We start from the raw sequence: 16920 nt of genomic DNA, 5'->3' as shown, positions 1-16920 counted from the left end.
CTACTAATCAGATTAAAAAGGGGAATGGAAGAGACTACCTCTAAATATGGAGAAAAATACTGAGTTATAAATATAACAAAATGCATCTACAAAACATACAAAGAAAATATAGATATCCCATTTAAGTCTTTAATCAGACTTTACTTTTGCAATGTTTTTATATTTTAGTCATCTAGGATGGGATCTTAAAAAGTTTTCTAAATTGACTTTATTCAAAACTTTCAAAGAGGACTTTCTCAGGTTCTTTCAGGATATGTAAGAAACAAGAATTCTCCAAAAGAGATTCTATAAGACCAATATTGCCTTAATCCCCAAAGCTGACAGGAACATTGCTAATAAGAAAATTTCAAACCAATATCTTTGTTGAACATAGATGCAAAGATCCTCAATAAAATCCTAGCAAATAAAATATAACTATATATACACATTAGGCTTCACAATCAAGTGAGATTCATCCCAGAGATTCAGGGATAGTCTAATACACCCAAATAATTTTATGTGATATGCCACATTATAAAAGGAAGGAAAAAATACCATCACCATAGACACAAAGAAAGCATTTGACAAAATTCAATATCTATCTTGCTAAAAACCCTCAACAAAGTAGGGATTGATGTAATTTATCTCAATATTTTGAAAGCTGCATACAAGATAACCTTCAGTTATTTTCTTTAATGAAGAAAAAATAAAGCCTTTTCTCTTTGACCAGTCATAAGACAAAAATGTCCCCTTTCGTGACTATTATTTACTATAATATTGTAAGTCCTTAGAACAGCAATCAGTTAAGCAGGTTATATCTAAGAAATTAAGGTTGGTAAAGGAATTAGACAATACTTAAAATGACATAGTATACTTAGAATTTTCTAAACATTTCATTAAAATATTTTAAGAAACAATAAACAGGCAATACAGTAATGGGCTACAAAGTCAATGCACAAAATCAGTTGTTTTTACATATGCTTAATGGCAAGGTAAAAGAGAGACAGTTACACAAAACTATCCCATTTATAATAGTGTAAAAAAACCCTCTCAAATAACTATGAGTCAATTTAACAAAAGAGGTTAAAGACATTTTTACTAAAATTATAAATCATGTCTGAAAAAAGTAAAAGAACACATAAGGAAAGGAAAATATATTCCTTGCTCACAGATTGGAATAATTGGCATTTTTCAAATTATATTTGCCCAAACTAATTTATTTATAGATATATTTAAGTGTTCAACACAATTCCCATGACACTTTTCAAGAATATAAGTACTTCTAAAATCTATCTAGAACCATAAAACTCCCAGAATAGCCAAAGCCAATCTGAATAAAAAAATAATAAGTTGGGAGTCATTGGCATTGCATTCCCTGACATTCAGTTTTACTAAAAAGCTATAGTAATTGAAACTGTATTGTACTAGAACAGAGATAGACTACCAAATTAATGGAATAAAATTGATATTTCAAATATGTTTGAGAAGTTAATTTATAACAAAGGGCTACATAAACTTAAGCAAGATGAATCTTTTCCAAAAATAGGCTGGGAATACTGGATAAACACATTCTTCAAAATAAAAATATGTCCTTTTCTCACACCATATACAAATATTAATTCAAATAAATTAAAGAATTTCTTATAAAACGTGTTTCTATTTAAAGAGAGAACATAGGCATAATCCTCTAAAATCTTGGCATTTGCAAATAAAATAAAAACAAAAATGAACACAAGGATTGCATCAAACTAAAATTCTTCTGCATTTTGAAAGCCCTAATATTTACTCATCACATGCAGATAAAAGGTTCATTTTATATATATATATATATAATATAATATATATATATAATATATATAATATATATAATTTATATATATATATATTATATAATATATATATAATATATATATATTTATATATATATATATATATATAAAGAATTCTTAAAGTTCAACAACGAAAACTAACAACCTTATAAAAAAAAACTATGGAGGGGTAATAAATAGACAATTCTTCAAAGATCACAAAAAGATGACCAACAGGCATATTAAAAAGTGTTTATCATCACTGATTATCACCAATTAAAAATGACAAAGTTATATCTCTTCGTACTAGTGAGAAAGGTTCATGTCATAATGTTGAGAAGTTATAAGTGCTAATGGGGTCGAATAAAAAAAAATGAACTCTTTTCTCTTCTGGTGGAATTATTTTGTTTATAAAAATAATTTGGAGAGTTTTCAAAATATTAAACTAGAACTTCTATTTAACCATGAAATTCTACTGCTTGGGTATCTACTCTGAAAAGACAAAGACATTATTCCAAAATATAAATGCACAATTGGCAATAGCAGCAGTATTTTTAATAGCCAAGATTTGGAAATAATTCTAATGAAAGATAACTATATTGAGAACTATCTTAACAATGAGAATGTATGAGGGAAATAGAAAGCCTGTCTAGAGTTCAGGCAGGGGTGGGTGGGGAGGAGGGAGATTTGAGACATTGGTGATGGAAATGTTGCACTGGTGATGGGGGGGGGGGGTGTTCTTTACATGACAGAAACCAAACCACAATCATGTATATAATCAAAGTGTTTAAATAAAATATTATTAAAGAATAAATTGTGGTTTACAAATTCCACAGAATACTACTCAGCTATGATAAAAAAAAAACTTATAGTTCAATGTAACATAGATGGAACTGGAGGAAAACATGTTATATAGTGAGTCAGAAAGCAAAAGGTAAGCACCAAAGAATCATTTTCATTTGCCAATTATAAAAAAAACAAAGGGATATAAAACAGTACCCCAAGGAAAAAAATACATTTAAAAAAGGTCAATGGACCAGGAATCTGAGCATCCAGAAAGAGTGGAGGCAAGAAATAATGGATTCTGCTGGTGGGCATGGGTAAAGAGCATTGCAAATGAAAAAGAGTGTGTACTATTTTATAATTGGAAAAGATAAAATAATTTATTGCAATCCTTTTAGATTTCTTACCATTTTTTATTCTCCAGAATACAACTTACCTGCAATCTGCAGTCATGATTATTCATTAATATGGGGCCTGTTAGAATTTAATTATACCAGCTAAAGAAATTAAGTGATAAAATTATTAGCAGTAACATCTTTTTTTTTGTCTGTTTTGTTTTGCTTTGGAGCCACACCCATTAGTGCTCTGGGGTTTCTCCTGGCTCTATGCTCAGAAATCACTCCTAACAAGCTCAGGGGGGACATAGGGGTGCCTGGAATCAAACCTGGATCAGCTGCATGCAAGGCAAATGCCCTACTGGCTGTGCTATGGCCTTGGCCCCTGGCAGTACTATCTGAAAGTGATATGTATATATTTGTAGGATATTTGTCTCTTCCATCACCAATAGTGCTTATGTACAGTAAGAGAAAATTTAGTCAAGCATACCTAGTTAAGAAAATAGATTTTTGATGTTTACGTGAAGAAATTGGACAAGTAATATAGTTTTCTCATCATGTAAAATGGAGATTAACACCCTTTGCAAAAGATTTTGTTGCATCTAAACTGAAAGAGTAACAATTTACCCCTTAGAAGAAAGCCTCTACAAATTAGGCAATGCAATTTGTATATTCACCCTCCCAATTTCCTTGATATACCTATAACCATCTAGCACATTCATGAATGTTTTTTAAAATCTGCTTAATGTTTACATGCTTATAACAGTGAAACCCATAATCCATATTAATAATGTTTTTGCTTCAGTTCTCTCCAAGCTCACCTTTTTCTGATTTGCATTGTTAACTTAAGGAGAGCATGGTAACAGATGGTAGGAAATTTATACAAATTAAGAATCAATGGGCAATAGATGGACATGTTAAGGAAGAATCCATGAAGCAGTGACTATGATAGATGAATTTCAAGTATACCATGACTTTCAAGATGTTTATTCTAGTTTGGGCATTTTGAGATAGTACAGAAATGAAGTATCTTTGGAGATAAGTAATTAATAGACAGTGATAATATTTGCTGTTGAAGATAATTACTAATGTCTCTGCTAAGTCAGACCTGGTTTACACACAATGGCGCATTGTTGCTGGCATCCATGCATAAAGAAGTGTGCCTTGACCTGCCCCTCCTCTTACCTTCTCCTTTCAGAACACATTCTACTCTATAAAACAGCTAAATACTACAACCCACATTCAGTCTGTGTTTATGATGCATCCTTTTCTGTTCTTTCACATATAGCTGTCTGCAACAATTACATAATGAGACATGTTCTCTGGACTGCATACTAACACTTAGACTATAAAACCACGCACATTTTAGTGTTGGCTACAGCTGAAAGAATATGTTTCCATTATTTGTCCATCTGTTCTTGGCAACACAAATTTAAACTAGAAACAGAATAAGTTTCATGAGTATTAAATCCAAACAAGGTTTAGAGAAGCAAGGTAAATGCAGGCTTATTATGATCTGCTACCATTTGACTTTGTATCTAGATTGTTTTTGTTTACTTGGAGAAATCTTCAGCTGTATAGATAGCTTAAAGTTAAAAAGTGAAGAATTTTTTTCATAATTTTTTCATAATCCATAAGATTAAAAATACAGTAGCTTGGTCACAGTTCAGCTTTTTATATTTCTAAAGCATTGTTAAAAGTGTTTGCATTTGAAAATACATGGGAATACCTGAGTCTATTAAAACAAAAAGAACTTTCAATGATACATGGAGTTTTGCCCTCAAATCAAAAATATTCAGGTATTTTGTGCTAACTTGATAAACAGATAAACTGTTGGGTGTACTGCCAATGTAACTAAAAATTTATATGAGCAATTTCTCTCCAGTATAAAATACGTTTATTGAATTAAAAGTTCTTTTAATTAAAACTGTCTTTTGGATATTTGGATATGGCTGATTCATCAGTTATAACCTAACAAATATAGCTATTTCATAGCCAAAATGGCTGTGCCCAAATTTTGTTTCTCTCACTGACTATAATTTTTTTATTGACCAAAGTGAACTACAACTCTTTCACAGTAATATTTAAATAACATAGTGACAATGAATGAGTGACATTCCCACCACCAGTATTGTCCTCCCTCCACCTGTTGCCAGTATGCATTCCATATCTTCATCTTTTACCAGCCATAATGCTAGTGTAACTGGTCCCCACTTGTACAGCTTGTAGATTGGGTATTGATTCTGTTGTCGTTACTTTGGTTTAGTGTTCATGTCTGATCATTTTATATTTCCACTAAATGTTCATACAACTGTCTGTTCCTGGTACCATCCATATTTCCCTTTATATTATGAGGCTAAACAAGATGATTCTAGTATTGTGATTCTGTTGGTTCTTTTGCAAAGGCACAGTAAGTATTGGGGAAATTAGAAAGGGAATTTCCTTGGCCTAAGAGATACAGGGTTTCTCTGCCCTTGAAGAATAATCGCCATGTAAACAACTACCATCTTCATTAACGTTCATTTTCACACCACAAGGTCTTTTTATGGTATCAGGAAACTTTTCACTCAGTTGTGGATTATAACGTCATAGCTCTGCAGCTGGAGATCATGGTATTTGTGTAGGTCATAGGACAAAGGCTAGGAGAGAATTTTGCTTTTATGTTCTAGGAGTTGTTACATCACTGTTGTTGTAATCAGTCTTCTGTAATTAGTGGTCTAGATTTTTGCTCAGATCCTAGGGCAAAGCCTAGGTTAAAGTCTTTCAGTATGGTTCCAGAAGTTCTGCTCGGTCGCAATTGTCAAAGTCAGACCTCTGGAATTAGAGATCTTGGTTTTTGTATGAATCCTAGACCGAGGCTTAAGCTAGGATCTAGGATCTTTCTCTTTGGTCCCACGATAGGTTCTGCCCAGTCCATTTTGCCAAAGTCAGTCTTCTATATTTAGCTATTCTGGTTTTTGCATAGAGCAAAGGATGACATGTCTTCTGGTTTCACCATACCATTAGGTGATGAGATAGGGCAAACCTGTATTAGATCATTTCCTCATGTCAGGATGTCATATCAAAACTGGTGCAAGTTGGTGCTAGAGCGGTATTAGGAATTTCCCAGGAGGTATTTGGTTTTTGGTGCTGTTACTGGGACCTATGTTGGTTCCACATCTGGGATCTGGGATTCTGGGTTGGGTGGTCACTCTCTAATCACCTGGAGTCTAAGTCGGGACCACATGGCAAATGATCAGGGTGGGAGGCATCCCTATATTGTAAAATATATGGATTCTGTTCCCAACTAGATAAAAGCTTGTTTCTGTGCATAATATTTCCCCTTATTTAGAATGCCTATGCAAAAGAGGATGGTGCCATATTATATTGCTGGTGGATTTGGGGGTAGGATTGGTAGTTCACACAATCTCTGTGCCCTGGTTTTGACATGACCTTTTATCTCAGGCAAGAATGTTTTTATTTAACATAGATTGAGTTGATGAAGAAGAACGAAGGAAATAAGTAAAAAAGAAGTAGAGGGAAAAAGAGATAGAGAGAAATGAAGTAAAAAGGAAATAGTGATTTGCAAAACTTGTTCAATGGCTGGGACCTGAAGCATAAGTCTGTGGTGTGCCATTGACTGTTCCAGTGGTCTGAATGATCATATGCTTTGGGTCTAATAGCAGACATAAACAAAAGAAAGTGGGTAAAATGGAGTATTTTATAGAGACATTGTTGTAATGAGCATTGCATATGGTATCCTGTATGATTGAACACTGAGGTTTAAAATTAGGGTGCCCACACTTTATTTCCAAAGACCACTGTAGACAAATAAGCTGAAGGGTTATTTTATACTTGGCAAAATTAAGGCATTAAAGCATATTGTTAGTAAACACTACAGTGGAAGTCCAGGCTTCCAATCATATGCTGCACCTGGTTCTGTGGATAAATATATTAGGACATTATAATATACCTTTGTAGTTAGAGGTTGATTGCATAGTTGTTCGCTCTAAACTGTGGTTTCTGTCTTTGCTGGTTTCTTTAGGTAATAATGGGTATTAGTGTCTTTGTGTTGTCCTGCTTCCACTTCGTTTGAACACTTTTCATTATATGCTGACACCTATGGTGTTTGGAGTTTCTACCTATTTTGACCCTTGTATTTGTTCATGGAATACTATATGTAAATGTGGTATATATTCTAAATGCCTGAAAGAAGTGCTATAATTTTGTATTTATCCTTCTTCTTCTGGCTTATTTGCTTAATATAATATTTTCAAGATCCATTCATGTTGCTGCAAAATCCATGATTGTATTATTTCTAATTGCTATGTAGTATTACATTGTGTATAAAAACCCCATCTTCATGATCCACTCATCTGTTGTTGGCCATCGAGGTTGGTTCCTAATCTTGGCTATTGTGCTGAGTGCTGTGATAAATAGTGTAGTGCAAACATACTTTAGGATGAATATTGTTCTGTCTTGGAAATAGATACCCAGGAGTGTGATCGCTGGGTCATATGGCAGCTCAATTTGAAGTTTACTAAGCACACTTCATACTGTTTTCCATAGGGGTTGGACCAGGCAGCATTCCCAACAGTAGTGGATGAAGTTCATTTCTTACCACATCCCTGCCAACAGAGATTGGTCCAATTATTTTTGATGGTGCCATCTTCACTGGTGTAAAGTGGTGCCTCATTGTTTTTTTGTTTTTTTTTTTTGGATTTCCCTAATAATGAGTGATAGTGAACATGTTCTCATGTATCTCTTGGCCATCTGTCAGTCTTCCTTGGAAAAGTGTCTTTTCATTTTTTCTCCCCATTTTTCTATGGTATTATTAGGTTTTGTGGAACTCACTTTTCTGAGTGCTTTGTATATCCTTGATATCAACCCTTTAACTTTTGTGTTGAGTGTGAAAATTTTTTCCCATTCTGTTAGCTGTCTCCTAGTTTTAGCCAGTGTTTGTTTTGCCATGCAGAAACATTTCAGTTTGATGTAGACCCATTTATTTAGGTTTGATGCTGTTACTCTTGTCATTGGCATTCCATCTTCAAAGAATTTTTTGTGGCATAAGTTTTGAAGTGTTCTGCCTATTTCTTAATAAACTTTATAGATTTGGGTCTGATTTCAAGGTCTTTAATCTATTTTGAGTTGATTTTTGTGTAGGTTGTGAGTTGTGGATCTATTGTTAGTTAGGATAGGTGGTTATCCAGTTGTTCCAAAACGGTTTGTTGAATGTCTTTGTTCCATTTTAGGTTTATGGATCTTTTGTCAAATATTAGTTGACCATACATTTGGGGGTATATCTCTGGATATTCTGTTCTAACCCACTGGTTTGAGCCTCTGTCTTTGTTCCAGTACCATGCATTTTGAGGACTATGGCTTTATAATAAAACTTCAGGTTAGTTAAAGAAATGTCACCCAGTTTCTTGTTTTTCAGTGTGGATTTAGCTAAACTAGGTCTTTTATGGTTCCAATGGACTTTATAATTGATTGTTCTAATTCTATAAAAAAATGATGTTGGAATTTGGATAGGAATTGCATCGAATCTATATAGTAATTTAGGTAAGTAGTTTAGGTCATTTTGATTATGTTTATTTTTTCCTACCCATGATCAGGGGATGTTCTTCCATTTCCTTAGGTCCTCTTCAATTTCTTTCTGAAGTGTTTTGAAATTTTCATGGTATAGACCTTTCACTTCTTTTGTCAGGTTGATTCCCAGGTACTTGATATTTTTAGATACTATTTTAAATGGGACAGACTTTTTACTGTCTTTCTCTTCTTTCCTCTTTCCTCTTTCTTGACATAGGTCTGTATTGCTATGAGTTTCCGTCTAATTATTACTTTTGCTGTGTCCCATAGATTTTTGACAACTTGTGTCTTCATTGTCATTCATCTCAAGGAATTTTTTTATTTCTTACTTGATTTCCTCTTTGTTCCAACTGTTGTTGTGTAGTGTGTTGTTTAATCTCCAGGTGTTGGATTTTCTCAGCAGTTTCTTTTTACAGTCAATGTTAATATATTTTGCTTCTAATAATCCTTATATTTGTGACTTTTTGTAATTTAGATTTATATCCTAAGGCATGGTCTATTCTAGAGAAGGTTCAATATGCACTTGAGAAGAATGTATACTCTGCTTTCTTAGGGTGGAGAGCCTTGTATAACTTCATTAGTCCTATTTTCTCTAATTTCTTGTTTAGAGCTCTTGTGTCCTTGCTAGTTTTCTGCCTGGTGGGTCTATCTAGTGGTGATAGTGAAGTATTGAAAGCTCCTACTGCTATCAAATTTTCTTCCATATGTTAATCTTGGTTTGTGACCAAATGCCTTACATATATTGCTGATATACAGTTAGCTCATAAATATTGATCAGAGTTAGTACTTCTTGGTCTAATGTTCCCCTGATCAGTAAGTAATGACCCACTTGGTTATTGAGCACATTCTTGAGGTTGAATGCATTTTGATCAAATATAAGAATGGATTTCCCAGCCTTTATTTGATTTCCATTGGCTTGAATAATTGATTTTCATCCTTTTATTCTAAGTCTGTGCCTATCCTGTACTGTTAGGTTTGTTTCTTGTAGGCAGCAGATATCTGGCTTTAGTTTTCTAATTCAGCCCTCTATTCTGTGTCTTTTAATGGGGGAATTTAGCCTGTTGGCATTAAAAGAAATTATTGACAGAGTGGGTTGTTGTGCTATTGTATTGAGTAGAGTGGTTGATGTTACAATCAAGAGTTTGGATTGTGTAATACATCTTTAAGTAGATCATTTAGAGTTGGTTTGGTTAGCTCAAAGAGTGTGAGTTCTCTCTTATGTGAGAATGTTTTTAGTTCTCCTTCCCATTTGAATGAGAGTTATGCTGGGTAGTGGACTCTTGGTTGGAAGTTTCTTTCATTCAGTAGTTTGAATATGTCATTTCACTGTCTTCTTACTTGAATTGTTTCAAATGGGAAATCTGGTTTGATTCTTATGTTCCTTTGTATTTGGAATTTTTTCTCCCTTATTGCTTTAACGAATACATATTTCTCTCTCTTTCTCTCTCTCTTTTGCCATTTGAATTATTATATGTCTTGGTGTTGGTTTATTAGGGCTTATTTTATTAGGGGTTCTTTTTGCCTCTTGGATTTGCACTGGAGCCTCTTTCTAGAGGATAGGAAAGTTTTCTGCTATTATTTCTCACCACTTGTTCTTACCCTTTTCCTATTTCCTCCCCTTCTTTTATTTCTACAATCTGTGGATTATTTCTTTTGTCTTTGTTCATTAAATACCTAACATTTTCTTCCGATGCTTTACCTCTTATTTCCTTATTGGCTTCTTTGTCATTTTTGGTTTGCATTTTTACTTCAAGTTCTTCAATGTGATTCTCCAACTGTGCAATTCTGCTATTATGGATTGCTAAGACGTTTTTTATTTCCTTTAATTCCATTTGTTTGAATTTGCTCATCTTCTGTAAAAGTTCATCTTTGAGTTGGTTGATTTATTCATCTATGAATTTCTTTTTGTTTTTTGGTTTTTTTTTGGGGGGGTCACACCCAGCAGCGCTCAAGGGTTCCTCCAGGCTCTTCACTTAGAAATTGTCCCTGGCAGGCACAGGAGACCATATAGAATGCCAGTATTCAAACCACTGTCCTTCTGCATGCAAGGCAAATGCCCTACCTCCGTGCTATCTTTCGGCCCCATCTATGGATTTCTTGATCTTGCTGGCTAGTGATTTCTTGATTTCTATTGCCATGGCCCTCGTTGCCACTTTTATGTCTTCACCTATTGGGCTCATGCATTTTGGTGGACTTGGAAACTTGCTAGGATTTCTCTCCATATCTCTGGCTGCTAGTGTCTTTCTTAGTTTCCCCCTATATCTTTGCATTTGGTAGCTTAGAGTGTTATGCCCTTGTTCTCAGCAGTCCTTTGTCACCTGTGGCATGTGGCTGGGTCCCTATTCTGGAGTGTGGCCCTAGGTGGGGATGATGACTGAAGTCACCAATGTTTGGCCCCACCCTCAGGCCTCCTTCCTCCCAATACCTGTGAGAAGTTGTAGTCTCCAAGCACCGACCATGGGAACCACTGTTAGCTTGGCCTCAGATCTCCTCCTGGTACCTGCAAAAGGTACAGGTTGCTCTTCACTTCCTATAATTCTTAAGATAAATTGGCTTCTTTAAAGATAGCATGGAGGCAGGGCATTTGCCTTGCAATCAGAAGGGCGGTAGTTCAAATCCCAGCATCCTATATGGTACCCCGAGCCTGCCAGGAGTGATTTCTGAGTGTAGAGCCAGGATTAACCCCTGAGCACTGCCGGGTGTGACCCAAACACACACATACACACACACACACACACACACACACAATAAATTTTAGTGTTTCAAGTTGTAAATGGGAATAATATTTTCTCAGAAAGAGGAGCAAAGTGATGATACCTAGAAAGTACTAAGCACTTATTAAGCACCAATAAGCAGTAACTTGTACTATTATTCATCATCTCATACATATCATTAAAATAAAATGATCCTAAACAGTGTGTTTGCTAGAATATGCCGTATTATTAGAAAAACAACTCAGGGAACTAAACTCATTTCTTTGGGGGATTATGGATAGTTTCCACATGGTTTTCAAGAGGCTTGGAGGCCCCTTTCAGGAATTCTGGACCAATGGCTTGAAATAACTTTGGGGTAAAAATATTGCCAAAATGATTAGTACATACCCTGAACAATGCTCAGAGGCTATATATGGTACCAATACCCAACTATGGTTAGCCACAGTCAAGGCAATGACTTAATCTCTGTCCCATCTCTGTCACTATTTCTATTTCTTAACCTATACACACTTATCTATTAGCATGGGCACATTACTCTATGATTTAGAAATGCAATCTTTACCTACAAAATAGGACACTTTGATTTAGGACTTCTAAGTTCTCATGTCCTAGTAATTTAGCAATTACAAGAGCCTTAACACTTCACTTGTAATGTGAAAATGAGGTTAAATTGCCAACTATTTGATAAAGGACACATGGAATGTTCCACATGAGGAACTTTATTGAGTGCATTAGTGTTTTAAATGATTGGTGTATATTTTGGCATTAGTACCTCTGCCAAAATGATACACCAAAAGAAACAACAATTCTTCTCATTTTGTGTTGGAATACACTGGCAGCAAATTCCCAATTCCCCTCAAGTTGAATGAAATGGAAAGTGTTCAAAAGAAGTGTATTTCTTCTGGTTCAGTATTCAGGATTGAGAGCTAGCTTTCTTTGTAAAATAGTATTGTTTTTCAAATTTTTATCTCCCTATCTAGTGATGTGGTTATGTGCATGCACCCCATAATCTCACCAAGAATCTGTTTTCTTTCAGATCTTAGTGACCAGCTTCTGGAAGTAGTTGGTTTAGAAGGAGCCATGGAGATGGGGCAGATATACACAGGGCTGAAAAGTGCTGGACGGCGACTAGCACAGTGCTCCTCTGTGGTCATCAGGTAGTTCTTTTTCTTTATTTGAGAAAAAAGCTTAATGCGAGATAGATACAGACGAATTATTAAAATGGCAGTCTCAGATATAGGCACTTTTCTCAATGATTAATTTAAAGGTAATGAAATTTTGGAGGTTTGTTTTTTTTTATAAAGTTTTGGTTAGTGTTTTCATATCAAATTTATGGGGCTATGATTCTCTTGTGGAGATCATTCAAATACTTCCAACATAGAAATTTCAGTTGCCTTACTATGGTTCACACTTAATTTCTTCACCAAAATGTAGACATTTATACTGTTCAAACTGTTGAATAAAACATTAATTAAAGCACCATTAAGTAAAGCTATTTTGTGAGCTAAGATACAGCATTGTTTCTTGAAACCTAAGTATGCATCTATTTAATATATAATTAATTTTGAAGTAATATATGTTACATAGATTAAATGCAGATATTTGCTAAAGCCCTTTATGTATTTTAAGTCATTTTTCTAAAATCTTATTTTAAAACATTTTTATTTTACCTATAATGTCAAGCCACAGGATATAACACAAAAATCATTTATGTTATTTCTATGAAAGTGTTCATAATAAAAAAAATAATTCAAGGCAACATCAAACACCTATTCTTTAAATTTGGAATGGAGTTTTATGTTTTTTTGTTTTTTGTTCTTTTTTTGTTTGTGTGTGTGTATGTGTGGTTTTTGGGTCACACCTGGCGGTGCTCAGGGGTTATTCCTGGCTCCACACTCAGAAATTGCTCCTGGCAGGCATGGGGGACCATATGGGATGCCGGGATTCTAACCGATGACCTCCTGCATGAAAGGCAAATGCCTTACCTCCATGCTATCTCTCTGGCCTCTTGTTTATGTGTTTTTAAACAGCTCATTTGGCTGTAGAAACAATCATGCCATTACACATAAATCCTTCTTTTTTCTTTGGGCACCCAGAGTTTTTGTTTATATCACTACATTTACAAGGAAGTTTTAACATTCCTGTGAGCAGGAATAAATACCTTTCCCAGTATTTATAAAAGTCAAATGAGTCCCTTTTCAAAAGAGAGAACATTCGAACCCAGTTATTTCTATACTAGCGTTTTCTAGTTTCTTCCTGTTTTGTCTTACAGCTAGTTTGTTATCTAAATAGTTTAAGTCTTAATCTTAATACTTAAAAATGAAATATTTTCTTCCAGGACTAGCAAGTCTCTGCCCATGCAGATCGACGGGGAGCCATGGATGCAGACCCCTTGCACAGTACGTAGTTAAAATTCTCTATCCACTTGTTTTAGCCTTCCAGATACATACTTTCCAATTGTATATTCTTATAAGTAAGAGAAAAAAATAATCTAAGCTTTAAACCTATAACCAAAGACTTTATTCATTTTCTTCATTCAGGTGTCTAGAGTTAGATGCCCTTGGCAATGGCTTGACTTTTTGAACATTTCTTCCAACTCAAGTTTCTAGACTTAAATAACTGTAGCTCAGGTCATTTATAATTCTAGAACTAAAAGACATTGATAAAATTTCCCTTAACCTTTCTAGCACTGTTTTTTAGAACTTCTTAGGAGAGATGTATTTATGGCATCCAAATTTATTTCCCATCTGTTCTTTTGATTCTGTTTGAGAATTTTAGGGCTTGTATTTTAAAAGAAAAGCCCACCTGTAGTTGTTTTCTCTATCATTATGTATTTGAGACATTATGCTTAAAATTTATTTTACTTTGTATAATGAATATTTTAATACATTTTAAAAACATAATAGGCAATGTTCTTGGCACTGAGAATAGAAATATGATCAATAATAAAGATATCAATAGTAGAATATGAAAGATTGAGACAGAATGAATAGAATAAAATATGCAGCTGTCCTCAAACAACTTACATATTGATAAGTCATTGAGTATATAAATGCAGATATGGAACCAGAGAGATATTACAGCAGATAGGACACTTGCCTTGCACATGATAAACCAAGCTTTCTTTCTAGTACTGTATATGATCTCCTAAGCTCCACCAGAGTTAGGAGTGAGAGGTTCCTGGGTGGTGCCAAGTGTGCCCAAGCAACAGAAAAGTATATATGATGAATATCATTTTAAATTACAGTTTTAAAAGTAAAGCAAAATGATAAAGAGGAGCTGGGAAGAACATGGGAGGGATCTACTGGATGAGTGAATTTAGTAGTCTCTTTTAAATGATGATCAAATGTTCAATGAGATTAGAATAAATCACATTGAGAGAAGAAGTACATGATTACCTTGCATGCTGTTGACCCAGTTTCAATCTCCAGAACTGCATGTAGTCCTGAGCAATGTCAGTGATGACTCCTGAATTTATATTTAGGAAAAGCAATTGAGCACTACTGGGTATGGCCCCAAAAATAATAAACATATTTTAATAAATTAGATACATAAATAAAGATGTTTTGACATAAAATTTTGGTTTTAGGGCAATGTAATAAAATGTGAAACAGAAAAGGTAGACATGAAATATACAGATAGCTAAAGGGAAAATTTGGAGAATATTTTTCTCTTAATGGATGCTAAGAGCTTTTGGAAAGTGTTAATACTGTAAGCACCATCTGACTTATATGGGTGGTTCATCTTGGTTTCAAAGTAGAGGAACAGAGAAAGAAACATGTAAGGAAACCAGGTAAAACAGAATAGTCTAAACTTGAGGCAAGTGGATGTACTTGAGAGGGAGGGGAGCAATTTACTGGTGAATTCTCTGAATATGGAGAAGGAAGATGAGGGTAAGAGATAAATAAATATTAGTTCTTAATTATGCCGTTAAAAGAATATATCAGATTGGTAGGAAAACTGGACAGGGAGTTATAGGGAGATCTTAATCTTAAATTGGTGAGAGCAATGTGCGAATTACTTATGCTGCATGTAAGTGTGATTAGATATTTATACAATGTCTAAATAAATGTTTGTTGCAATTTTTTTCATTGAAGGGAAATTCATCTGAGGCTTTGGAGTGTTAAATAACATAGTCAAGATCATATATGTAACAAATGTATATACTTCACATTGAGAACTATGATTGAAACCATTTTTCTATGTTTGGTTTGGGATCATACCCATATGGTTATTGGAAACTAGCGCCAAATGGATGCTACTCTTAGCTCAATGCTCAGGAATTGCTACCAGTGTTTAGAGGACTAGGGTGTGACTGGAATTCAAACCAGGGGCTGAGCAAACAAACTAAGCATTCTTTTATATTGTTTCACCAGCACAAGCCCATTTTAGCCAGGTGTATAAACATGTTTAGCTATCTATTCCAAATAATATCATTTCTCATGTACCAGAGGAATTATAATTTTGCATTTCCAAAGGTTTTACTTTTAAGTTTTTGGTTTAATATTTATGTACTACACATAAATATGGCTTTGTGTTTGTTATGATCAGAACATGCTTTCTAGCTAATTGAAACACCAAATTATTAAAGTCTACTCTTTTTGTAGTATCAGTGTAAAACAAATTTATCTCATGATCCAGAAAGATAGTACAGCATAAAGACTCTAGCCTCGCATGCGGCTAATTCAAGTTCAGTTCTTGACACCACATGGTTCTCTGAGCATTGCCCTAAACAGAGAACCAGGACTTAGCCCTGAGCACAACTGATTGTAGCTTAAGAATAAATAAATCAAATGAATGATTAAATATTCACTTAATCGGGACCAGAGAGATGGCATGGCGGTAGGGCATTTGCCTTGGATGCAGGATGGTGGTTCAAATCCCGGCATCCCATATGGTCCCCCGAGCCTGCCAGGAGCGATTTCTGTGCATAGAGCCAAGAGGAACCCGAGAGCACTGCCGAGTGTGACCCAAAGACCAAAAAAGAAATCATATAATTAAAGGAACAAGTAAAATACTTACCTAAATGCTCAGGAACCTTGCTTAGACGACATCTCCTACCATGGGAGGTTTCCTGCCCTTTTATCTTATTTTGCCCTTCTCTTAAATAAAATAGTCTTGATTAAATACTAACACCAACCTGATCAAAATTTTCTCTAAACTGGGCACTTTCTAAACTTTATACTGTCTATCCACTTACAAAATAACCCTTTCTGGGGCCAAAGCAAGAGTTAAGCAAGTAAGACATTTGCCTTGCTCTAAGTTGACCCAGGTTTAATTTCTGACATGCCATATGATGTCCTGAGCATGGCCAGGAGTAATTTCTGAGTGCAGAGCCAGGAGTATCCTTGAGAACCACCAGGTGTGACCTCCAAACAAAATAAAACAATAAAAATGTACCTCTTTCTTCCTTTACCAGCAAAATACATTACATATACTTGTATTTGTCTTGCATCTAGGAAAGCAAATTTCTGAATTCACACTTGCTTCCTAAAAACCAAAGTTCATTTTCACATGGTATGAATAACAAAGGTGTCATTGTGACTTGGGTGGTCAGGTGGAGGTGTGTAATGCTAACCATGAGTGTTTATGGCAGAAGTCATGTTTAAGTCTGTGAAGGTTGTAATAGTAACAGTGGAACTGGTGGAGGTCTTAATTATGGCTATGGTGGTACCGGTAGTTTATTTTTCTTGAAGACAGGTTTACTAGGGGATAATTGAGCTGCAGAACACA

At 34.7% G+C, this 16920-nt stretch overlaps 1 protein-coding gene across 1 annotated transcript in view; it reads left to right on the top strand.

Moving 5' to 3' along the window:
• DGKB (diacylglycerol kinase beta) overlaps nucleotides 1-16920 on the top strand; it is a 754568-nt gene that overhangs the window by 712347 nt on the left and 25301 nt on the right. Inside the window, exons 24-25 of the mRNA XM_049785694.1 lie at nucleotides 12224-12344; nucleotides 13526-13586. Coding sequence (XP_049641651.1) covers nucleotides 12224-12344; nucleotides 13526-13586 — 182 coding nt within the window. The remainder of the gene's footprint in view (nucleotides 1-12223; nucleotides 12345-13525; nucleotides 13587-16920) is intronic.

This window comes from Suncus etruscus, chromosome 13, assembly GCF_024139225.1.
Source record: "Suncus etruscus isolate mSunEtr1 chromosome 13, mSunEtr1.pri.cur, whole genome shotgun sequence".
In the NCBI taxonomy this organism is placed as follows: Eukaryota; Metazoa; Chordata; class Mammalia; order Eulipotyphla; family Soricidae; genus Suncus; species Suncus etruscus.
The sequence above is the reverse complement of the archived record's forward strand: the minus strand, read 5'-3'. Positions and strand labels throughout refer to the sequence as shown.